This window comes from Strix uralensis, chromosome 15, assembly GCF_047716275.1.
Source record: "Strix uralensis isolate ZFMK-TIS-50842 chromosome 15, bStrUra1, whole genome shotgun sequence".
In the NCBI taxonomy this organism is placed as follows: domain Eukaryota; kingdom Metazoa; phylum Chordata; class Aves; order Strigiformes; family Strigidae; genus Strix; species Strix uralensis.
Window position 1 is genome coordinate 12,128,904 of NC_133986.1, and position 24,983 is coordinate 12,153,886.

General features: G+C 49.5%; 3 protein-coding genes across 13 annotated transcripts in view; 1 reads left to right on the forward strand and 2 right to left on the reverse strand.

The window, feature by feature from the left end:
- Positions 1-8,657, reverse strand: part of EPS8L2 (EPS8 signaling adaptor L2) — a 65,833-nt gene extending 57,176 nt beyond the window's left edge. The window contains exon 1 of the mRNA XM_074884940.1: positions 8,319-8,657. The gene's annotated coding sequence lies outside the window, so the exon portion shown is untranslated. The remainder of the gene's footprint in view (positions 1-8,318) is intronic.
- A 4,051-nt stretch (positions 8,658-12,708) lies between these two features.
- Positions 12,709-21,399, reverse strand: TMEM80 (transmembrane protein 80). 7 transcript variants are annotated; one of them, XM_074884946.1, is made up of 6 exons: positions 21,062-21,130; positions 20,299-20,425; positions 18,276-18,292; positions 16,137-16,230; positions 15,935-16,027; positions 12,709-14,621 (listed from the first exon to the last, which is right to left on the reverse strand). In XM_074884946.1, exons 2-6 carry the CDS (start codon positions 20,420-20,422, stop codon positions 14,416-14,418), a joined length of 534 nt encoding a protein of 177 aa, XP_074741047.1. In that variant the 5' UTR covers positions 20,423-20,425; positions 21,062-21,130; the 3' UTR covers positions 12,709-14,415. The 7 variants fall into 7 exon arrangements, with proteins under 7 accessions (XP_074741047.1, XP_074741048.1, XP_074741050.1 ...); XM_074884947.1 differs by lacking the exon at positions 20,299-20,425 and having other exon boundaries at positions 21,062-21,399; XM_074884949.1 differs by lacking the exon at positions 20,299-20,425 and having other exon boundaries at positions 16,137-16,209; positions 17,240-18,292; positions 21,062-21,092.
- Positions 21,399-24,983, forward strand: part of DEAF1 (DEAF1 transcription factor) — a 36,243-nt gene continuing 32,658 nt past the window's right edge. For 4 of the 5 annotated variants that reach the window (XR_012630990.1, XR_012630991.1, XR_012630992.1 and 1 more), the window contains exons 1-4: positions 21,399-22,050; positions 23,079-23,176; positions 23,580-23,709; positions 24,555-24,701. Coding sequence is in view for 1 of the 5 variants with exons in the window: in XM_074884943.1 (XP_074741044.1) it covers positions 21,868-22,150; positions 23,079-23,176; positions 23,580-23,709; positions 24,555-24,701 (658 nt within the window). In the remaining 4 variants the exon portion in view is untranslated. Of the gene's footprint in view, positions 22,151-23,078; positions 23,177-23,579; positions 23,710-24,554; positions 24,702-24,983 lie in introns of all 5 variants that reach the window. The other variant, XM_074884943.1, reaches the window with a different exon arrangement.

Consider the following 24,983-nt stretch of genomic DNA (forward strand, 5'->3'; position numbering starts at 1 on the left):
AGCCTCTGACTGAACGAAGAAACCGAAGTAATTTATCCTCCACCTCAGCAAATACCAGCTTTCCTGACAGCAGAGATGCGACCCTGGGAGCCAGCCCTCCCGCACAGTTCTCCCTCAGCTGTAGGTAAATATATATACACGTCATTTTTAGCCCTTTCAGTAATAACCCTTCCAGGCCTGGCTTTGGCAGGGCCGCAGCCCTCCTGCCCACAGCTGTCTGTGAGAGGCTGATGCCAACCTTTCACGAAGATCTCTTTCAGTGTCTGCAGCCCTGGTGGGGCTCACTTGGGCTACAACAAAGTGCTATTCCTGGTGCTCCCCAGCCAGGTCCTCCTCAGTCCTGCCCTGTGGGACTAACTGTTGGCAAGAGATCAGCGTGGGCCTGTTGTTAAGCCAGATGTCATGAGCTAACCAAGTCCTCTTTTAGCTTGAGTTGTCAGATTCTGAGACAGGAGGACTGGAGTGCCAGTCGCCCGTGTGGTGCTGGAGCAGAGCACGGCCTCTGTGAGCAGCATCTTGGCAGCTACATGCACTTGTCTTGGCAAGGACTGATCACGTTGGCGTCAGCGTCACACACTGCGCTCTAGGGAAAATACCGGGGCCTGCTGAGGGTGGTGACAGCCCAGACCTCTCCCACAGTCTTCTCCACGGCTTTAGATCGTTCTTCTAACCTTTGACCGTTTGCTCACAAGGTCTTGGCAGGCAGGAGCAGAGAGCAGGAGTGTGTCTGGGCTTGTGCCAGGTGTGGAGCAGATGTTCTGGGGGCCTGTCTGGTCTAGTTTGCATGTGACTGTGGCAGGTGGGCTTTGACCTCTCAGCTCATTTCTTCCAGTCACCCTCAGTCCTCACTTCCTAGGCTGTGATTAAACCTGCACCACATTTCCTTCCACTGTGGCTGGAGCTCCTCTCCTCCCTTCCATCCTCCCTTTTGGCTCAGAGGGGTCAGAGGCAGCTACCTGGACATGGGGTAGTCCCTCAGCTCCCTCATCACCCATGCTCAGTTCCTGCTCGGGCAGCAGGTTGGGAGCACACACGCAGCTGTAGCACAGGCGGATGCCTAGAGGAGAGGACAAGAACAGGACAGGCGTGCAGGAAGCCTCTCTGCAAAGTTTCCCAGCCTCCAGCAGTGGGATTTAAGAACTCTTGGTACCCTTTTTCATCCCTGAATTTGTCCAGCTGCATTTGGCCAACCTGTGTAAACTTTTGACATCCTGAATGGCCTGTGGCAAGATGCTCTGCACAGCGTGCTCAGCCGTCTCTTTTTGTTTATGCTGCGCTTGCCAGCTGCCAGTTTTGTGGGATGCCCCCCAGCTCTGTTACTGGTAAACAACTGCTCCCTTCTTCACTGTCTCCATGCCACAGGCAGTATCACAGATCTTGAGGAGAGCAGCACCTCAGCCATCTCTTTTCCAAGCTGAAGAGTATTGGAAGTTTCGTAACTTAAATCACAGATATGGGGCCCTTCCTTCTTTATTTTTAAGCTTGGAGCAGATGCAGCAGCACAGAGGAGCGGTGGGAAAAGGGTGCTTCCATGTCAAGAGAGGATTGCTCAGGCAGCTGATAGCCCGACCACACCTAGGGTGTTACCTGCTCACACTGGCAGAGACTAGCAATGAGCACAGCTCTGGTACATTTACTCTCAATTTATCCTGTTGAACCTGCTCCTGCCTAGTTTAGTGCAGCAGCTCATCTGACTGAGCTGCAGCTTCTCTGGCATTTTTCTTTTTTTCAGCTGGTGAAACTTTATCAACTTTTTTATCAAGCCGTGGCAACTCACAGCAACAAACTTGGCAGTCCTACAGATCTACAGTTAACCCTGAGAGCCTTTCATGTCACATTTACTCTCCCATCCTGCCCCGCTTCTATTGCAAAAAGGTGGGAAAAAACTCCAACCCAACACTTTCCCCATGTTATTCACATCCAGCCTGCTCTGGCTTCATCAGAGTGTCTGGTCGGCGGGAACTGGATGCTGGACTGGACCTTCCCTTCACCAGTTTGGGTTCTCTGCTACTGAAACTCTGCAGGGCCAACTGGAGAGTGCTCACTTACACTGTTTGGGAATCAGCCCTTTCACTTTGGTGGGGCAAATTTTTGTTTCAGATATACTACTAGAAGGGTTTGTGTTCTTGGGTGTTGGAAAAAGAGGTGAATCAGCAGTGCACCTGCCTGTGTGGTTGGGTACTGAGCCCATCTGGAGATCATCTAGAGGTGCTGGGTGCAGGTGCCTGGTGTACAAGACTCCCTCCCCTGGCAGCCCCAGGGACCAGACTCCCTTTTCATGTGGATCTGAGCGTGGATCAAGCCTGTTGAAGCCCATCTAATCCCAATCAGCGGATTTTCTTGGGTGCAGTCCAGGACACAGGCTCCATCACAGAAGTCGTGCCTGTGTCAGATATTAAGGGCTGGAGTCTCAGCAAGGGACAATTTGCAAATTGTGGTCAGTGTACATTGACTGAGGAGCCACCTCCTAGTACCTAACCTTGCACCAGGCAAGCAACATCCACACCTGCACAGGCTACCTGGAGACATGTTACTCCTCTTCCTTCTTCAAGGAATTTTGAAAGTCTCATATCTCAACCTAGAAGCAATGCCACGAGCATCAGGTACTGAAAACAAGATGAACTGCCTTGCTGTGTGAAAGTCAGTGTTACAGATTAACCTGGGGGAATGGCCAGAGACAAGTCCATTCACTTCTTCCCCAGAGGAAAGCATGAATATCTTTCTAGGGAACAGAGAGGTTTTAATTAGTGCTCCCTTCTGCATAAAGCCTGGCTCTCCTACTCTGTCTCCTCAGATGAACACAGCTATAATTAAGAGGCAGCAGTGTCAGGAATAAGAGCAGGCTCCAGCCTGTGATTTATTAAGGGATGTCGTGGGTGCAATTACCTTTCTCTCTTCTCCTCTCCCCAGTGTTTTTATAAAGTGAATTTCCTGATGAAAGGAGTGTCTCGGGATCAGGCAAATGGATGCCTCTGTGTTTACAGCACAGACAGAGCAAAGGCAGAGTCACTGCTTTTTCCTCCATACAGTTACCACCGAAAGCCTCAAACCTGACTTAGAGGATTTTGTGTCCACAAGTCGCAGTTCTGGCCTAAGCCCCAACCCTCTGTGACCACCTGTGAGCAACACCAGGCCCAAGGGCAGCACCCACCAGCGCCCTCCTCATTGCCAACCATTTCCTGCCAGCAGTAGTGGGATGAGGAGTGACCCCGGAGGAGTCCTGGTGAGCAGCAGATTAGGACAAGCCACTTGCATTGTCCCCAGCAATGAGGTGGGTCAGGGTTTGGCTTTTTATTTGCTGGTGCAGGAATCTGGGGGAACCGAACCCACGGCTTTGGGTGGCAGCTCTGGTTCTCCTGGCAGCCAACACCTCTAACACATGAAGAGGTTAGAACTGTCTCGCTTCTGGTCATCCTCAGGGAGGGGAAAGCTACATGTAAACAGTCTGGGGGAGGGTGATGTTGACTCGGACTGTGCCTGTTCGCTTGATCTTAATCGCTGTCCTGTCAGCAGCAGTATTTCACTTTCTGAATTACTCAGCAGTGGCAAGCATTACTGCTGGGTGGCTGAACTTTGGTTTATTGCCATTCAGATAGTCTGCACTTTACCTTTGTAGGATATAAATCTGGACAGGTTGAGACTGATAAGACAGAGGGGAGAAAAATAAAGAAAAAGGAAGCAGGAAGAACAAAATTCAAACAGGTTCAAATTATCGAAAGCTTTTGGGGGCCAGTACCCCACTGGAAACCAAAAAAGGGAAAGCATTCGCTGGCCCTTTCCAAGGTGGTGTTGAAAGACCTCAGCCCACCAAATGTGGAGTGTTACTACTCCACCAGCCATCGAAAGATCTGCCTTCACCTAGGGCAAGGCTGGGCTGGAGACCTGTGAGCCACGAGGGCTCATTTCTGCCCATCATGACAGCCAGGGCTGTTACAAAATCCTATCTACTGCCCCTTCCTGCCTTGGTGCCCATTGCCCTGACAGTGCTCAGCTCCTTCAGCCCAGCTGAAATTCCAGAGAGATGCTGTGGCAGTGCACTGGGGGGGGGGGGAAAGGAGAGGTGAATAGGTGGGCTAACGCCTCAGCGGGTGAAGACCCAACCATGGTCTGGATGTGGGAATGTGCTCCTGGCACCTGGCATGAGGATTTCTGGCATGTTTGCCCATCTCGACAGGGTAAGGAAAACCTTTGTGGGAGATGCTTGTGAGGGGGTTGATTTGTGGCGCTCCTCTGTAGGCAGTGATGGGTGAAAGGGCACAGAGCATCCCAAGCTGCCTTGCCAGCTGGGGCTGACCTTGCCCTCTGATGGGATGTGGAGCAGCCCAGCCTCTGCCATCAGCCTCTTGCCTTGGGCAGCTGTGAGGGTCCCCCTGGTTCAACAGTGGCTGCAGAACAGTCATCTCCAGGCTTTGCTTGGTGCGTCAAACCAAATCAGGGCCAAAGTAGCTTGTCTGGCCACTTCAGTCACTGTTCCAGGGCAGCTGAGCAGGCAGAGCCTGTGACTCCCCACCTTTGGCTTCCTCTTCCCGTGGGTTGGAAGCTTTTTTTGTCTTCTCCCTCAGCGGAACCTCACAGGCAGCAGGCACGTTGCAGTAACGCCCTTGGGAGCATTTGGGGAATGGGAACAAGGGCTGGGCTCTCCTAGGGAACTGCAGTGCGGGTAAATGGGGAAGATCTCCAAACCGGTCCAGCACTCAGCTACACACCCTTCCCTCCCTCCTGAATTGCAATTCCTCCTGATTTAAAATATCAGGAAATAAAAATACCAGGGCTTTTTTGGCTAATCCCCCCAGCATTATGCATTTCTCCCCCAGCCCAGGAGAAAGGAAGCCTCTTGCTGCCATGGGAAAGGACGAGGTCTTGCATTGCGCACAGAGGTGGCCTCGTTCACGTGGGAGCAGCACGACACCAATGCATGGGATCGGCTCTCTCCGGGATCCCCTTCGACTCCCTCTTGACAGTGATTTGATGTCAGGGAATGAAATATTTTAGGGATAGATGAGAGCATACTTCTTCCCTGAGTTTACCACTTCAAACCCGCTGCAAGCAGAGTTGCTGTTCACAGCCTCCTCGCTACATGAAAATCCTTAACGCTCTGCTCTGCAGTCATCCTGACAGATGAAGAGCTGTGTGGCCTTGTGGGCAGGCGCAGATCCAGGAATTGTGATCTCGGGCCTCCTTGGATCTCATCTCCCGTGTCACTCAGGCGTTGTACAGGCCCATTTCTCATGGTGCAAGGACTCTTCTATAACACAGTTGGATGAGCAGGGAGGGTTTCTGAAGGTACCACCCTTCCCCCCTCCCTTCGAGTGGGAGGCTTGAATACCTCCTGGGCAGGCAGGTGGGTATTTTTCTGGGCATCTGTTGAACCTTGGCCAAAGCAGGGTGGTTGAGGAGGCTGTGCTGGCAGTCACGTGCTGCTAGGTCTGCCCGGTGCTGCAGACACCCTGCTGCTGATAAAGCTTTACTGCAGAGCAGGAAACCATCTCTGTCACTCTGGAAAGTCTATGGACTTTCTCTGGCACTTCTTCTTGGGGACGCTAGGGAAGACTCCTAAGGCTTGAGTGTTTATTTAGAGGGTGATTATCGCCAATCACATCAAATTCACAGGCTAAAGGCCGTACACTAACATCTGCCCTGGAGTTAAGAGCAGTACTGCTGATTGCTGTTACGTAAAGTAGACGTGAGGCCAGACTTCAGCCCTGCACAAGGAGAAAACTGCTGAGTCCTCATCAAAACCACAAACGGCCCTGACCTAGCACTTCGAGGGAGACCATGGCATGGAAGAGAGAAAGAAGCAGAGAGCGTGAGGGAGACACGGCTCCAAAGCAGCAATCCAGCTCCCTGGGGATAATACTCCGAGGCTCCCCCACACACTCAGGCTTTGCACCCGGACTTATTTTATATGGATGTTTCTCAAGCCCACACAAGCTAATGTGTATATTCTCCCTGTTTTGCTCTTTTCTTTGTCTACCACAAGGACTGAAACCTCCTGAGTCCTTTAGCGCATTAGGGTCTCTTCTGAGTCTTTGTCACTTCCAGCCTGAATTATCCAGTGACCGTACGAAAAGCACTCTGTTTTCCAGCACATTCAAAGCCCTCTCATCCAGGGTCAGATGCTAACAAACTCCTGGCAGATTTGGCCCTGAGGCCATCCCCCAGCAGTGTCTCCTCCCCTAGATGTAGAGCCCGGTGACTCTGCCAGAGTGGAGCTAGCTGGCCCGAGTCCCTCCTGCACAACCCCTCCCTGGCTCTTCGTGCCCATGGCTGAAGCCGGGCAGACAGCTGCAGTGGGACAGCCCCACAAAATGGTGGCTGCTGTTAACGTTGCCACAGAGAGTGTCTTCTCCGCCACGCACCTGCCTGCATGCAAGCGAGCTGCCACCCGACCTGGCAAGCTGGTCCGTACAGACCAGGTGCCTGCATCCACGGGAGTCAGGCAGATGGAGCCCCAGAAGCAATGATCTGTAGCACCTATTTCACCAGGATCGGGGCCAGGTTTTGTCACTCTGACTGATGGTGAGTCGTTTGTAGTCTACAAATGTGGGCACCAACAGAGAGTCTGTCTGCCTCCATGGCCCAGAAGACATTTCCTCCTCGTGTTGTGCAGCGGCCAGGTGGCTCGCTGGTGTCTTTACCATGCTGGGTGGTGACTGAAAGCTTGTCTTGGCAAACTGCTTTATCATACCAAGCAAACGGGTGTGTGTCCATGCATGTGTGCACACAGCAGCCCCGCTTCACCCTCTTTCACAGCTGTTCCCTTCCCTGGGACCTCATCAACATCCAGTTCAACCATGCCAGTGCTCAACTTTTTCTGAAAACACCCCCAGTCCCTTTGATCTCTGTGATTATATGACAAACCTGCCCTGTCCTGCAGAGTCCAGCAGAGCGGATCTTGCACTGGACTGCCTGTGGGTGCCAGCTCGTCCCTGAGGGCTGGGATCCAGCCCAAAGAGCACTAGCTCCTCGGCCAGCAGGGCTTCCTAACACTTCAGCGGTGGAAACCGGCAGCAGGTATGACCCAGGCCCGACCACAGCAGGGATCGAACTGTTGGTGTTATCCCAAACCCCAGCTGAAGCCTTGGTTTTAAACAGGGTGAAGCAATGACCTTTGCCACTCACAGACACGTTCCCACAGTGGATCCCAAGTCCCTTTTTGCAGTCCTGTTTTAAAGGGCTCCTTGCTTCAATATTGCTGTCTGCCCTTTCTGTGTGTGAAGGACTAATTTTTCTCTCTGATCAACTGAAAACTCGATCGCTCAACTAAATGGAGCCAGGAATGTGCTACTGTGGATGGCAGTCACGGGTGAAACCCTGCGTTGAGTCTCTGCTTCAGCCAGCCAGGCTGGTGTGTGTCAGCTGGAGGCTGAGCCTCTCGCTGTCATTTCTTTAACTCCGAAAAAGTCCTTTTTAGGGGCAGATACCACCAAAGCAACCCAGCACTGGAGCTCTCAGATGAGCAACCGCTGGCGGGATCTGATCCCTGTTACAGCCCTCACTTGTGCAGTTTGAGAGCAGCCCAGCAATGCAAGTGTTACTCCCCACTGCCCTAATTAGAGCAGGGCAATCACCATGTTTTACTACTGTGTTGTCTCACAGTTATTTCCAGTATTTAAAAGTAACGTCAGTCAAATCATTCGTCCCTGAGCCTTGTCCTCGGTGGAGTTTGCACTGGCATTTTCCAGGCAAATAAGTGAAAGGGGACAGGAGAGCTGTGCTCCAACTCATTAACGCAGATGAAAGCTCGCAGGGAGCCAGAGCTGTTACACCAGGGAACGGGGCAGCTCTGAGTGAACCGTCTCCCCGTTTTGAAATAGGGTGATGAATCTTGTCAAGGTTGGGGGCAGGAAGACCCCACCAGCCGAGAACTGCAGCTTGCCGAGGTGCCCGGTGGGGAACAGCAAAAATTCTCTCCGTATGTGTCTCGAATGGAGGAAACCCCGAGGTTTGCAAACAAACAGCTGCTCAAAACTACTGTCTCCAGACTTCAATTAGGAACAAAAAAGAAAAAAAAAAAGCCTGTTCGGTGCCAGACGGACATTTTACTGCCAAGAAAGTGCCACCTACTGGATCTGGCCCGGCAGGGAAACGCAAGAACGGGAAACAAACCCCGAAAACATAATGCTGGAAAAATTACCTTTTTTTACCCTTTTAAAAAAAAAAAAAAAGGCAAAACTATGCACTGACAGTTATCCCAGGCACAGCTCCCTCTCCAGTCCCGCTCCTTCCGCAGCTGAATCAAGCAGACTTTTGAAGCAGACAAACATCTGGGGGTGAGGGGGAATGTGAAGTTTTAGGGTTTTCAGGGAGGGACTTACCGGTGCTGAGAAGCCGCTCTTGTCTCCTGCAGTTCCCTCGGCTCCTGTGCGTCCTCTCCCAGTGAACCGTGCCCTCCTAGTTAAATCCTGCTGCCATTCTCTGGCAGCCAAGCTTCCTCTGCCTCCCTGCACAGCGCTTCGCCGGCGAGCCTAGTGCCCCAGCCCAAAGGATGGGGGGGGAGAGCGAGGCAGAGCCCACCCGGCGCCCCAGCCTGGGGGTCCCCGTGCCGATGGCTTCCCTCTGCCCTTTCGTCCTGGTGCTGCTCGCCCTGGTTGTCTGAGAGCAGGTGACAGAGGTTTCTTGGCAGAGGAGAGAGGAGGGGAGGGATGTGGAGGCAGCAAGAGGTGGAGCTGGGACCCGGAGCAACAGGTTACTGTATAACTAGGAGCTGGTGGCCCAGACGAGCCGGCTGCATCCCCACAACGTGCCGCGGGCAGCCAGGGCCTTCGCCCACTCCCGGTGTGAGGGGACCAAAAGCCGAGCCGAGGCGCTGCCCAGGAGGGACGGGTTAAACTTCAGGTTTCTTTCGCCCAAAAATATTTTGTACCCAAAGGGGAGGTTGAAGGTGGGGAGGGGTGGCAAAGGAGTGCTTGGAGCTGGGTTTTCCATCGCCGGTGAGGGAGGGGATGTGCTGCCAGAGCGCCTCGTGGGGGGAACAAGGCACCTTTTGTGCAGCCCGGTGCTCTCCTCCACAGCTCCTCACTGGCTCACGGGTTGTTTTCCTCCAGCTTTGCTCTGCCCTGACGTCTTCAGTGGGGAAAGGTGCTGTGAGATGGAGGGAGAGGGCAAAACGTCCTTTCTCTCCAGGTCCCTGAAGTAGTCGGGGGTGAGGAGCAGAGCCCCCATCAGGGTACCTCACTCTGTGGCACTGTGCTCCTTAGGGTTACACGGCCATAAAGCCCCTCGTCTTGCCCCAGCTCTACCATGAGCTGGTGGGAGGTAGCGGGCCTGGCTGTGCCACACTCGGCCCCCCCTTCAGCCCCCGGCAGTGGGCACAGGTAAAACAGCTTTGGCAGAGCTGTGCCAGGGCTACAGCGGGGAGAGGGGAGGGATTGCTAAACCCACCTCTGGGAGGAAGCAAGGTGAAGCAATTGCCGTGGTACAGGAGGGGAGTAAAGGGCTCACTGGCCTTGGACATCAGGCAGAGGTTTTGGCATCAGCGTGGTGCAGCCTGAGCCAGTTCAGCCCTTGCGTCATGGCCAGTGTTGTTCCTGTGCTCTCTGGGAAGGGTTTCTTTAGAAGCCTCAGTGTCATCGTGTAATCTCTTGTTGCTTCTCTCTTGCTCCTCAAAATCCAGAAGGAAATTTTAAAAGATAGCAAGGCCGCTCCTGAGTTTATCTTGCCAGACTGCGGAGAGGATGTTTGAGTTGTGCTTGGGGTCTCCCATGCAGACTGTGTGTTTGAGGGCCTAGAGGGACCCTGAACTCTGGGAGATGGTCTTTTATGTGCACAGACTTTCAAGGAACACCTAGTTTTGTTTGTCTCAAAATTAAAACGATGGGATCAGCTCATGAGCTGATCATTAAGCTGGAAAATATCAGCTAAATGTATGGGTCTTACAGACGTGTCCGTGGCAGTGTGGGATCCATCTGGTTAGCTGGTCCTCTGTAAAAACTGGGGCTTTCGAGAGCATTTTATTAAAGTGCATGTGCACTGCAGGCCTTCCTACTGGCCCCAGGGTGTGTGCTGAACCCATGGCATGTACATGCTAGAGAGACCCCTTGTCACTAGCCCTGGGGACGAAATAGCTGCAACTCTGACACTAGAGAACGAAACAAGGAAACACTTCCACCACGGGACACAGGTCTGGAGGAAGCCTGGCTTCCTTAACTCAGTGCTTGTTGAGTTCCCTGTCGCCGTGTTTTTCTTTGGTGCCTGCCGCGCTATGGGGGCTAGTGCTCAGCTTGCTGCCTGGCCCACGTCCAGATGCCGCGCAGGGGAACCGCCCCGGGTGAGTTGTTGTGGGAGGAATGCCGCTTGGTGAGCTGGACGGGCAGGGGAAGAGCCAGTTACAATTTTGGCAGCTCGGTTTTGACAGGAGAACGACCTCTTCCGCTGCGGGAGAACGTGAACCGATACTCGGGTGTGACACACCCGCCCAGCACCCCGTCATCCTCCTCGCTGTGATGTCGGTGAGGTTCTGGGGGATCTGGGTACAGGATGCACCATGAAAACACGGCCAGCCCTAGGAGAAGTAGCATTTAGAGAATGCCAGCCACACCGCTGTGCAGGAGGATATCGGGTCAACAGAAGGGAAATGCAGTAGGAACATCAGCTGTGCTGGAGCCCGGCGAGCCTTGCCAGCTGAAAGGTTTTGTGCAGGAGATCCCTACCCCCTGAAATGTGTCATCTGCCACCGGGACATTTCAGTGGAACTGCTGGGCTGGGCTGACTTTCCCAGGGGATGCAAACAGCAAGTTTGGCAGGATTGTGTTGGAGAAGCCATTTAATGTTTGAGGCACTGACCACTTTCTATCTGGCAGCCTCGGCTCCACATTCATGAGATGGGCACAGTGGGCTTCCGTGAGGCATTGCGCCCCGTAGGAAATCTCTAACTGCTGAGCAGAGGCGGCAACTTTTCCTCTGGGCGGGGAAGAAAACCACAATGGTGTTTATTACATCTTCCCTTCCACAGCTGATGCTGGTCCAAGTGGGCCAGAGGCAATCGGTAATAGGGGAATTACTGCGCGGTGGCGGCTCCTGGACGCCCGCTCTTGACTTGACTACCTGAGGTGGAACCAAACAAGCGCTGTGTCCTTGGCCTTGCTCCTTCGGCCACGGCGCGAAGCCCTTCAGTGCTGTGACAAGGACGATGGTCGCTGGGGGCTGTACCACTTCACCTGGGTTTTGGTTGGTATGTTGTTTCTGCCTGCTGAGGAACACAAAAAAGCTGTGGGCCAGTAAAGCCCTATCTCTTGGAATATCTCCGAGTTTGAAATCCCAGGAGGCTAACTTGCCTCTCAGGATCAGCCTTTTAAATCAGGTTGGCGGCAGACACCCCTGTGATGGCTTGAGAACAAAGACTTCTTCCTTGCAGAGTAAACAACACCCAAACCGAGCTCCTCAAAATATGTGTTCCTCTAGATTTTTAATGCTGTTTTCATCCAACTTGCTCATCCTGTTTCAGAAGGGCTGGGCCTCGTAATTAAAAGCTCCAGCAATCTTATGTCTAGCAAATGTCATCGATGGCTTCACTAGGCCATGCCCTGCTTCTCTGAGCAGTGGGAACGGTTTGGAAAGGAGCTTCTGGTTAGAGAAGCTCGGTGATACCGGGACACGATTCACTTTGGGTCTTTAGACCAGCTCAGCATGGAAAGAAGCTGTCATGAAATCAGTGTCACCAGCATAAATGATGATTCCCATTCAAAGCCTGTCAATATTCTGAGATGAAGGAGTTGTCTGGAGCTTACAAACTTCTCTGTCCTCCTCCTACATTCATCACAGAGTGGGGGGCTGTCAGCAGCTGAACTACCCCAGTATCTGCTCATCTAATCAGAAAAATGTTTCTGGACCATTTTATCTTAAACTAGAAAACTGAAACAGAGCTGCACCTTTTGAGGTTGGTGCCAGCTGACCCCCAGCAAGCACTGAGAGCTGTCCAGGACTCTGACATCTGCAGGCCATCAGGCAGTGCTCTGAAATGAGCTCCAAAATTTATGTTTACTATCATATGGATATATTTACTCCATCGCTGACTGTCAGCAAGCATCGTCGCTCTCTGCTGATTCTTGTTTTTCATCTAGATGGTTAGGGAGCAAAGGATTCACCACATTTTATAATATATATAGATGTCTTTTATATATATAATATATATATGTTTTATATACATAATTTTTAATTTTTAATATATATATTTTAAACCCAGTTTTATAAAGCTTGAGGAGGAGGCTGCTTTACTCTGTGTGGCCCAGCAGACTGTCCCAAACTCTTACTGTGCTGTGGGGATCAGCAGAAACACCGTCACCTGATCAACACCTTCACCAGAACCATTTCTGAGGGTTCTTTTCTGCGTGGATCAGGCCAGGCACCCAGTTTTGTGGTGCAGCATCACAAATGGTTGTAGGGCTGTAGCTGGGGGAGTGGTGATCTGTGGTGGGGTCAAACACCTCAGGGTAGGAGCACCTTCTGCTAGCTTTACTAGCATCTCCTGAATCTACACCCTGGGTCTCTGCTACCAGTTGCACTAATAGTTTGTATTTATTTTGTTTGTAGTAAGCACCACAAGAAGGAAGGAAGGCAAAGCACAGAGGCTGCATCTTGAAGTTACCATGTGTGACCCCATCTGCTGCACCACCTACATTCAGGTAAGACAGAGTTTCACTGAGCAATGTTTCCTTTAAAATCTGTCAGATGTTCTGTTGCCAGACCTTTTTATGAGGTAGGTGTAAATACCAGGAAAAAAGAAATGCTTTTATTTGTACACATACAGAAAGGGGTTTTGCTTGGTATGCATTCATCGTTGACGGGGTAGATGCGGCTCAGTGTCTTTGTCGTTCCTCTGAACAAGTCTGTGATGAGCACGTTCCATTATGCCAACCAAATCTGGGAGGACAAATAACTAGGCGGGTGTTTGATTCATGCAGATTAAGCACAGAAACATTTGGTCATTGGGTTTCCTGGCTGCTCCTCAGCACCCGGTTCTGCTGCTTTTACGTTGTCTTCACGGGTGCAGCCTTGCTCCTGCTGATCAGCAAAGGGCTGGTTGTGCCACTGACTTACCAGGATTTGGCCCAAGTGGGTTCCTGCCAATGTGTGTTTGGATTTTGCCTGCTGGGCAGCGTAAGGTGGACAGAAGCTGGTGTCACCTGCCCCTTGGAAGGGGCTCCCCCGGGGATGGCCGAGGGATGAAACTGGGCCCTTCCACAGGACCTTCTGCATTTTTTGTTCCCTTCTACCACCACTGGGAAGAGAACAGCAGTGCGGCTGAGGTGATACGGGGCCAGCACCGCTGTATTTCCAGCCCCTGGGTAGTGCAAATTAGCGCAGACGTCAGGCGCTCCTTCCCAGCGCAGGCGAGGGGCTCACAGCAGCAGGATCAGAAGAGTCCTTTGCACACATCCAGTCTCGCCCAAATCCTCCTTTGTGTAGCTTCACTGTAGCTTAGGAGCTGAACAAGATGCTCTGCACTTCAAACACTTCTTAGATCTAAACCATTATTTATTTGAATAAATAAATACAAAAATAGGAAATTCTGAATATAAAACCTGCTTGTACAAAACCCCCACAAACTCCCCAAGCTTTACATTAATACATATATATTTTTGATACAGTAAAAAAATCTGAAATTGCACACAGTTCTTCATTTAAAAGACAAGGCTTGCATGTAGTAACTTTTGCAGAATCATGGAAATAAACACATGTAACACCAAACAGAAATACACCTAATAAAATAGGACAGAAGGGTGAATGAGTGGTGAATATTTATCTTAAGGCCATCCAATTTAATCAAACATACTCTCGCACTACGGGCCTCTGCGTCAGTAAGAACCAGCTGCCCAAACCCTGTAGCTCAGCTCTCCAGGTACGTGTAAAACTCAGTTCAACTCCCTCCCACTGGGCTAAGTCAGGTACTGCCCTACTAAAGTCAGGGAAATTACCACTGGGGTCTGAAAACACAAATGAGAGCAGCAGAGAAATTGTGCCCTCAAACGGGAGCGTGTATGTAGCAAGGCAGAAATGAGTCCAGGCTCTATTGGCCTGATTAATTTCTGTGTCACTTTGGTTCTATGTTGCCGCTATACAATAAAAACTCACATCATCTCAACAGCAGGTACATAGGTGATGCACTGGCTACTATTTTGTGTTGGGAATGAATATTTAGTATCAGTCCCTGATGAACAGCAGAGCGTTAAGTGTTTTTGCTGAATCACCTCTTGCATTTGCCCATAAATAAGTGAACTGATGAGATAGTGCAGCACAGCTGCTAGACAGGATGTTTTACCCAGCATTCAGGGAGATCTCTGCCCCTCAAAAATTTGTACTTTAAACAGAGGAAAGTTTTAGGGGATTTTTATATGCAAAAGAATTAAATATTTGAAATATAAAACCACTCTTGTAGAAGAAATGTGTTGAAAACATGCTGAAAACTGCTAGGGTTTAGCTGACAAAGGCAGCAATGGCTATGACCTTTAGTACTGACTCAAGCCCGTATGTAAAGAGGAGAACAGCATTTATAATGACGTCTGCTTTCAGTATGTAGGTTTGCCACACCAGGAAATACACAGACAGAATCACACTTCCGACCGTGATCACAAGACTGAGTCCTAATGGAGCCTCTTCTTCTGTCAGGTTACCCATTGAACCTCAAAGGAAACAAAAAGCTGATATGAGTCTTTGATTTCTTCTAACAATATCACAAGCCACAAGTCAAGAGTATTCCTGTTCAAAAAAGGCTCTAGCCCTTCCAACTCAGAGTACACTGAAATACTGGCCTGAATCAAGGCTCTGTCAGTAAGTGTACGGATAAACCCAAACACCAGTGGACAATCCATCTCTTGCTCACCGAAGTTAATCTAAATAAAGAGCAATCAGTTGATAAAGTCAGGCTGCCTAACTTTTCTTACCACAGATAATCCGTTCTGAAGCTACAACCATTCTGATCGCTCAGCTTCCAGTCAACCATCAAACCTTCCCCCAGTCCCCCCCGGCCCTGCGCTTAGCATGACAACTTGGTGACTGCACTGCACATCTATGAGCATCCAATCCTGATTTTAAAATCTTACGCAATATAGGATCTTCCATATTCCCAGCTAATCTCTTCCTATTTCAATTGTTCTCACTGTGGTGAAGCTACACTTCTCTCTTCCTTGCATCTTCCTTGCAAGCTAGTCTCAGCAGATTTTGTTGTTTAACTACATTAGACTGAAACTTGCTTCTTTATTCATCTACCAGGCTCCAAGCAAGCACGTGCAGAGTGCTTTAAGGCAGCTGGCTAAATTCACCCCTACAGCAAGTCAGCTGAATTCAACAGAGACCCACCTTGCATAAATGTCAGGAATATTGAGCACGGATTTTAATAGTAACTTGCTTTTTTAAAAAAAGGACTTTATGACGTTTTAGTAAGGTCTGGGCAGGGGTCAGGAGGCACTTTACGCTGTTCTTAGTGAAACGAAGATGTTGAGACTGGCATATGTCTTCAGAAGGAGCGAAAGGAAAAGGTGCAGGCGTGGTGGCAGCCGTACGCTGCTCAGGGATGTCCTTGCCATCCCCTGCTCCACAGGGCTCCCGCCATTTGGTTACCTGTGCAGGCTGCTGGAGCAGCTGAAGGGAGCTCTGTCGCCTCAGTGAGTGGAACTCTCCGAGTTTCAGCACGTTCATTCTCACACGGCACGCTCGCTTGTAAACAGACTCCAGCTGTCCCAGTTCTATCGCTTTCTGACAACCTAGCTGTTCTCTTAATGGTGTTATAGATTATATTTCATATGAGAGCAGATTCTATTTGAGCCTCTGGCCAAATCTATTGATCAGTCAGATAAAGTTTAATGACATAAATGAACAGTCTGCAAATATCTGCTAGTCTGCTAAAGTAGCATGTTTTGACACACACTCAATTTCAGAATGATTAATGTTTGAAGATTATATTCCATGGAAAAGGCACGGTGATGACATGACATACCCAAGTATAATCGGAGCACTTCAAGAATGGCCATAATGAAAAGCAATGCAAGATCTGGAGCCAAAAAATCATCTGGATAACTGAAAACTTGACCTGTAGAATAACACAGTGTAAATAAGCCAGGAAAACACAGTAGGCTGACAAACCACAACTATCTCATAAGCACACAACCTACTTCTGTGTTAGAATACATGCAACTTACTTTTATAAATAATCATTGCAAGAGTTGCCACGAAGTAAAAGATGTAATAAATCCCATTTACATAAAATAGAAACTGTAAAGGAACAGATGACAGCTGATAACTGTTGTTAAGGATTTCTCATAGCAATGCAGTGGGATCCATTTCATAAAATCACCATTTCCCAGAAACCTCAAAATACACTGCTGTGCCTTTTTATACTAAATGGTTCAGCTATGACTGGCCTATTGGTAGGGTTCAGAAAGTAACCTGAGATTGCAAACACCGGGAGTTAGGATAAAAGCTTGCTGTTTCAGGTTTGGCTTTAGTTCCTTTTTAAAAAAAATTTATTTGGTATGTAGTGGGGTATTTGTTAGCCTAAGGAAATGAGGGGGGTGTGCATGTGTACATTTCCCCAGACAACTTCTGTACCTGTTAGTCAGCCTTAGGCAAGTTGACAGAGGGTTGGCAGGCTCCAATATATCAAATTCCTGTACGTTCTTGAAAATAGGTGGCTCTGTGAAGCAGACAGGCCCTTTTACTGCCCACATGATGGAAAGTCTGAAAGCTCTGCTCCTCATTACGTGTCTGAGAAAGGCCATGAGCTCAACTTTGAGATGCAAATTTGTAAGGAACAGACTTCCTTAATTCCCTGCTCACAAAACTAACTGCTATATACTGTGAGATAGTATTTAGCTTTAGTTATTTGTCTGTCTATGTGGATCCACTGCCAAGGTATTCGAGAGCTCCACAATCCTTAATGCATCCTCAAAATGCCCCTGAAGGGCAGGGAATATGGCACACGCTGTCGTACAAATAGGGAGAAATTACTTGCAGGCTCAGGACAGATTCCTCTCACCTGTAGCCATGCCAAGATGAGAGCCATCCTAAAATTAGAGTCTGAATTAGCTGCCTGGGCTCCCTCTGGAGTCAGTGGAGATGAGCACGTTCCTAGCAAAGCAGCTCCCGAGCAGCGTGGGATGAACCACTGGCCAGTGTTAAACCATGCCAGCTACAGGAGTCGAAATGCCTCGTTTACAGGAGGTACCTCACAGTTAAATGTCTTCAAGAGCCCCCCCCGTCCCCCCGCAAAGGCACAGTTCCTATATAGCAGGTACATACATACTGAAAGAATCATTTTCTCTTGAGACGCAGCAGCATGTTACTAATGCAATAGGGGAGACATGCGCAGGACATTCTGGAACTCACCACCACATGGAAAAGTTCCAATATGGCTCCTAGAATCCGGATTTGGTCATTCGTATGTATTTTTGATAACCAAATGATACTAAATGCCTTTCTTAGTGTTACATAATACAGTGTAATTTATATAAGGAAGTCATCAGTGCAGATTCATTATTTCCACATCTGTCTTTCTATACTTAAAATATTCTTTATCCTCCCCTCTCTCCCCCAGCCCTTCTCAAATCCTCTGGATCTCTCCAAGCAGGGACCTCAGCCCAGGTGCCTTTTACAGGAACTGCCCATCCAGTTTCTGAACAGAGCACCCACCCACACACAATGAATGTATTCCCGTTCCCAGAGAAGCTCATTTTATTAAAACAGAACCAGGTTTTTGTGTTTTTCCAGTTGAAGGAAGGTGGAGCAAAAAATTACTAGATAGGTTCTAGGCATGGAAATGTCTGAAGCCAAGGGTGTCTCCTCTTAGGAGGTTACTTAGATCTTGGCAGAAGTAAAGGTAGAGTGAATTAACATCAGAGAAGAGGAAGTACCACTGAAAGCTGCTTTTACTGCCTCTTGTTGGCTGTCAGCTGTCTGTGAGGTGTGCTGCATGGGGTTCATGGCCATCAGTCCACAAATCCAATTTTCAGCTTTGCTTCCTAAGGAAAGGAGAGTTACACGATCCTAAATGGTGGGTGCCAGCCCTCTGTCCAGACCGCAGGGTGGGTTAAAGGGGTTTCTGCAGGAGTGGGAGCTGAGCAGGGCAAAGCCTCAGCTAAACCCCAGCTAATGCTGCAAAAACCATCTTCCCTTGGAAGAAATGTTTTCCCAGTTTTGCTTCCTATAGATGGTACTGATGATGGAAAACTCAAAGAATAACACAAAAATAGCATTGTGCAGATTTAGGAAGGTATGAATGCTTTTCAGCCAGTCTTCCTGACGATTCCCGCATGTGAGGGATAAAGGTACAAAAAGGATACAACTGATGAAGTTCTTCCTTTCCGTTGAGAAAGAAAAAATAAAGAGAAGAAAATCAGTATTTACTGAAAGTGCTGCAGAAACATTCAAACAAGTGATGTTACTAGAGAGGTCAAGCATGTTTGGAGAAATGTTATCCTCAGTTCACTGAAAGACTTACTATTTGCTCAGATCATGCAGCTCAGGTTCTAAAAATAGCTTTTTCAAATACATGAATTCTAAAGTAATTTGGGGGAAATCCCTGTTGTGAAGTCACTTTCACAGAGGAACCCATCTCTTTCAAAACACAAAGTACGCAGGCATTACCTAGAACTCGTTTATCCTGTCCTTTCACAGCAGATGACACTTCATCCCCTCTAACTATGCAGGAACAAGGGAAACATGCAAGGGAACCTGAATGTTCCATTTGGTTTTAAATTGTGAGAAAGCATTCATGTAGAACACAGGGCTCCCTGGTTCCTCTAAATAATGTCCTTCCAAACCGGTTCCCTTCAAAAGCAAAGTCATTCTATGTAAAACCTTGGTATGTTCTGATCACCCACAGAAATTGTACCAAATATTTTCTATAAGCTAACCGATTTTTTTTTTTAAATACAAATAAAATTCCCTTGCAACGTGATGGCACTGACCTACTGAAGTACCTCTTAAGTAACTCATTAACATTCTTAGCCTCTTTCAGACACATGAAAAGTTAAAAATCCCTGTTTCGGATAGAGCAAAACTGTCTGTGAAAGGTTTCATCCATCTTCTCAGAGACATCTCATTATCATCAAATCAGTGAGACATACGTCACTATCTTCATCCCTGGGCTTCTTGAGGTTAATGTCCTCATCACCTAATAGTTTTATGCAGTTGGGCCCAAATTAATCCCCACTAACTTTAGGCACCTAATTGAGGTATCCAATTTGGGAACACAGTGGAAATAGGCAAGCAATTTTAGAAGGTGATTCATACTGTCTATGATCTGAAATGCCTCCTGGACGTGCTTCATCTGAAGTCCCAGTAAAGGGACTTCAGGCTCCTAACAGACTCGTCCCTTCACTTAGACAAAATGTGTTTTGATGAACGCTTTCTTTCGTTTTGCAGAATAGGAGTTAAAGGTTTCATTACACATCCTGTTCTACAGTGACTGATGGTTTTGTGTTTGTATTTGTACATCTCTGAAAGATGCGTTTGTATTTGTACCCTGGTATAAACCCTCACAGGAAGGTGTAACGCCTTGTGTCAAGATGCTGTGCTTCCTTTCTTCCACAGCAATAAGATGTCTCCATTTTAAAGTTATTTTAGACTGTGAAGTAGGATGTTGATTTGAAATACCATAACTGCATGTGCAGGCATGTTATTATTCCAAAGTGTCCAGACAAGGAACTTTTTCTGTATAACCAAACACCAAGCTATACCGGTGTAGCCTCATCCATGCTGGGCACCTACGCTGTCGTGATGCCAGTGGTATAATTAGAGTAGGATAATTTTACTGTACAGGCAATCCCTAATGAATTCCCTAATGGTAGTTCCCAACTTTTTTTTTTTTTTTTTTTTTTTTTAAATCATTTTCCACAAGAGGGCACTGACCACATTCCTGCATCTGTTCCAAGGAGGGGTTTGACAGCCACCATTACTTGGAACATGCTGCCTCCCCCTGAGCAACAGGGGACATTTCACACGGCTTAAACATTTAAACCCCACAACACACCTGTGAAAGGGATACTGCAGTTAAGTAGTAATTATTATGCCAGATGAATACATAATTTCAGGTATAACAGCAGGCTGCTAAATCCAGCCTCCTGAGACCGACTCACTGGTAGGATTAATGAAGTCTGCATTGCTGCTGGTGGATTTTTATATTGGAAGTGAGCATTCTGGCACGGGGGAAAAAAAAAAAGCACAGTAACAATTTTAAAGCATTTATATGAAGCACACAGACTTGCAGCAGCAAGAACAGTGCTCTGCTAAGGGCAGCATTTGCATTAGTGAGACCCGGTGTAGTGAGTTTCCATGGCATGCAGGTTGGCAACGCATTTCTGCCTGTTGGAAGGCTTGTATGGTCCAGACAAAAAGAGAGTGTAACACTTGATCCCAGCTGTATGAATTCCTTAACGTGACTGGGAGTGACGCGGTGCACGCTTACTTGAGGTAGAATATGGCCCATTTTCTAAAAAAGAGGGGTTTAATGCCAAAATTATATTAAAAGCATGCAGCAGCTATAGTTAACATTACCCAATGCACCTCATTACACAAACTTAGTTTTTAGGACTTTGGCAAAGGCTAATTGTTCAAGCCAAAGTTGTAAAACCAGCTTTGTCTACCTAGGGCTGAAATTTATGTTTTGGGAGAAGACCTCTGACCTCTTTGAAAGAAGTGGAAATTAATAATTCTGACCGCACTAATGAAGAACTTTTTTTTTTTCCTCTCTGAATCCCACTGGTTCGTAATTTAAAGCAAAGACCTGATTTTCAAGGGATGTCACTCGGCCTGAGGAAAACGATTTGCCTATAAAGGTGCTCCTCACCCCGCACAAGCGCCGAACACCTGCTGACGCTGACACAGGGCCCGCAGCTGCCGGGATTTACCTCAGCGTGTCGGGGCTGTCACGATATGGCTATAGGGCTGCGCCTAGCTCGAGCTCGGCCCCCACCTCGCTCTCGTCGGTGTCCTCCCCGCCCGGGGGCAGCGAGGTGAGAAACAGCCCCCCCCCTCCTCCCCGGTCACCCTCCGCCGCGCCGATACGTAAGGTGAGGGGGGGGGGCGGGGAAGAGCTGTCGGTAACGGATGGCAACGCGCCGCTCACCTCGCCTCACACCCGCCATCTTGGCGGCCCGCCCCCGCCGAGTCCTCCAGCGTCCCGGCAGGCTGTGCGTCCGCGCGCGCCTGGGCGGAGCCGGCTGCCCTCTCCCCGCCCCCTCTGCCTTCGGGTGCGATCGGAGCGCTCGGCCCGGTTCGGTCGCTTTCGGGCGGATTCGGGCACTGCCCGTTCGGGCGTCTCCGTTCGGGCCGGCGAAGGGGAATTCGGGCGCGATCGGAAAGGACTCGGCACAGCTCGGCTCTCCTCGCGCCCGCCTCACCCCCGCCTTCGGAAAGGATCGGAAAAGACTCGAGCGAGCTCGGGATTCTTCGCCCCTCTCTGGGCCGGACCGCTCGGGGACTCGGCGCTGTTCGGGCGGGCTCGGGTTCCCCACCCCAGCTGTCAGGTATCGCTTCGGGCCGCGCTTCTACGGACTCGGCCGGGCTCGGCTGCGTCCCGCCTCGGGATTGGCCAGCCGGCAGGAAACGCGGGCCCCGCTCCTCGGGACCGCCGAGCGCCTTCGGACGAGGCCTGGGAAGACTCGGGACACTTCGGGCACCATCGGCAGCGGTTCGGAAACGCTCGATTCCGCCCGGGGAAGACGTTCGGAACCGCTCGGGCGAGCTCGGCGCCGCTCGCCAACCCGCCGAAAAACGCTCGAGTGAGCTCGGAGGACCGGGCCCCCCCCGCCCCGCGGCCCCCTCCTCCCCCCCCGCGGGACTCTCCCCAGCGGCGTTTGGGGGGGGAGGGGGGGGGGAGCGGCGGGCGCTGGGGCCCGCTCGGGCGGGCTCGGCTCCCCTCGCCCGCCTCGGATGGAGGACGCCGACTCGGCGGCGAAGCAGCTGGGCTTAGCGGAGGCGGCGGCGGCGGCAGCCGCAGTGGCGGCGGCCGCGGAAGGACCCGAGCAGCAGCAGCAACAGCCGCCTCAAGCGGCGGCCTCGGCGCCAGAGGCAGAGCCAGAGCCCGAGGAGGAGGAGGCGGCGGCGGCGGCGCAGGTGACGGCGGTGACGGTGATGGCGGCTGATGCCGAGCACATCGAGATGGGAGCCGAGCCCCTGCCGAGCGCGGACGAGGCCGCCGCTGCCGCCTTCGCAGGTCAGGGCGGGCGGAGTGCGCATGCGCAGCTCCCCTCAGCGCCGGCAGCAGCGCCCGCCCGTCCCGCCGCTCTGCCCCGGGGGGGACGGCTCCGGCCCCCACAGCCACCGCCGGGCCCGGGCCCGGGCCCCCGGGCCCCTGCAGCGCTCCGGCCTGCAAATGCCGGCATTTACCTCAGGGGGTGCAGGGAAGAAAGGGCAGGTCCGAGCTGAGGCTTGAGTCACTCGCCGCACTCTTCGAAAATTACACGCTCCTCACTTGAATGCTACGTAACGTGAAGTCAAATGAGCAAGAGCTGCCTCTGCACGTCTGAAATTATTTTGACCCCGTGTCCCATTAGCAAAGAGCTCTGCAACACGCAGAATTGTGAAAGCAAGCTCTGATGTGTGGAAAGTTTCAGAGCCCTTCATACCTACATTGGTATCTCCGTGTGAGCTTAGATGGTGTTTTTTTCACTCTCACCCCATGTGTGGTCCTTAAACCCCTCTGATTTTAGCTAGGCAGTCAAATATACATCATAGAAACATTTAGCTGTATGTTTGGGCAGTTTTTAACTGGACCAAGCATACAGGTAATGGCACCCTAGAATGTATGGCAGAGGGAGAGTCAGTTCTCTTTATCTTGATGTTTGCCAGCCACCTTTCTTTTAATAAAAAGCATCACAGTTTGGTTTTTTTTTCAGTACAGATGCAATATTCATTTTTCCCTTAGTTCATCACATGCTGTTAGGGTCTCAAGGAGATTAAAGCACGTTCAACCCGAAGCTTAGTAAAAATCAGAATGATTGTGCTTACAACAACTTAAAAGATGTCATGACAAAATTTTGAATAGGAAGAAGGAAATAAAATCACATTTTTTGATGTTCAGCTGTTTATCAGGCTCTCTGGATGCAGCAGAATATTAACTTCATGCCTGTTTTACATTTCAGAAGTCACCACAGTGACAGTAGCCAACGTTGGTGCCTCTGCAGACAATGTTTTCACTACATCTGTGGCAAATGCAGCTTCAATTTCAGGACACGTGCTGGTAAGTCTGTCCTCTCATTTGAGGGCCTTAGCAAAGTCCCATGTACTTTCTTAGTGTAAATGAAGAGCTTGGTTTGCGTTCAAGCTGTAGTAAAGTCAAGGATTTGTTTTCATTGCAGTGTACGGGCTTTAGGCCACAAAACCATTAGCTGGACACATACACTTTTTAATTTGTCACTTGGCGAGGTTTTTTTACCTTTCCAGCCCCATGTACGCATTCTGTAATGGAACTGATGACCCGGAACATGTGACCTTTGAACGTGGTTGGCTGAAACCCCAAAAACTAACCTAATAACTGCCATACCGATTGGTGTTTCAGCGTGCCTTTTGAGAAGATTTGGGGGAATACTAAGACACATTGATATTTTAACTCTATGAATTTAAACTCTTTATTTCTTTTGTAGTCTGGGAGAACAGCCCTCCAAATTGGGGACAGCTTGAATACTGAAAAAGCTACTCTCATAGTGGTTCACACAGACGGCAGCATTGTGGAAACCACAGGGTTAAAGGGGCCATCAGCACCCCTCACACCAGGTATAAGGCAATCTGTTTTTGAAGTGTCCTTCTCTTGGAGGGGTCGCTTTTTCTCCATTTTAACTGTGTTAGAATTAAAAAACCGTGCATAATATTACGCAGTTGCCTTGTAAAGATCGTTTGTCCTGTGTTCACATGGTGCTTCTTCTATTTCTTGGGAGTAGAGTAGAATACTTTTTTGGTTTTTTCCTGTCAGAAATGTATTTAATTTTCTTATTCTTTGCCCTAACCCTTGCAAATAAGCTTCTTGAAAAATCTTGCCCTGCTGCTGGGCTGTTGCATGCCTTTCTACAGTCATCCACCCTCAAAAGCAGATGGATTATTGTAATATTGATAACAAAAATATGGGTCTCATAGCTCTGCACGTGGGTTCTTTTTAAAGGGTCCTCGAATAGAGTTTTATCTCCATTCAGTCCACTTGCTGATATTTAAGTGTCACAATAGCTGATGTCTTTATCGCTAAGGTTTTGTTCACGGCTGCTTGGCAGTTTCCTTTCTGCCCACAAGACGGCATGGCAAACCTTCAGCGGTCTGAAACACGTTACAGGATCGGCCTCTGGGAAGGGGAAGATCCAGCCAGCTGCTTACACCACTGCAGGTTACAACCTCAGCGTTTAATGCGCTGTTAGAGCGTGTTTCCTAAGATGCAGTTTGCTTTATTTTCAGTCATTTTGAGAGTGTTCAAGCTGGATTTTTTGCGGTGCACCATGTAACTGGCCTTGCTGTGGAGAGGTGTCAGCTGCTTCAGTTAACCGCTTGACACTTGCTGTAGCCGAGCTGAGCATGTGAAGGTATGGCCAGTGTGCTTTTTGGTTGCTGTCACCTTTCTCTTCTTCTTTTCAAAGGACCGCAGTCTCCTCCTACTCCTTTAACATCTGTCCAAGAAAAAACTGGAACCAAGTATAACTGGGACCCGTCTGTGTATGAGAACGAGCTCCCGGTGAGGTGCCGGAATATCAGTGGTGTTCTGTACAAAAACAGACTCGGCTCAGGTAACAACGACCTTCTCGGATGAGGAAGTGTGACTGCTCCTTCATTTGGTGCACTCTTCTTTTAATCAGGCTACTTTTAAGGGCCTATTGTGAGGGGAAAAAGAGACAGTTTCCTAGCCAGCCTAGTCCCTTGTGATATTATTGTTCTCTTCTGGTTTGTTCTTTCTTCAGAGTCTTTTAAACTTTTTTCTTAAATCTGTGAGGATACAGGCTGTTGTGAAGAGCGTCTCCCTGGTGATAGGTTGACTCCTCTAAGATTTTCTTTGTCTCAGAAGTAGACTT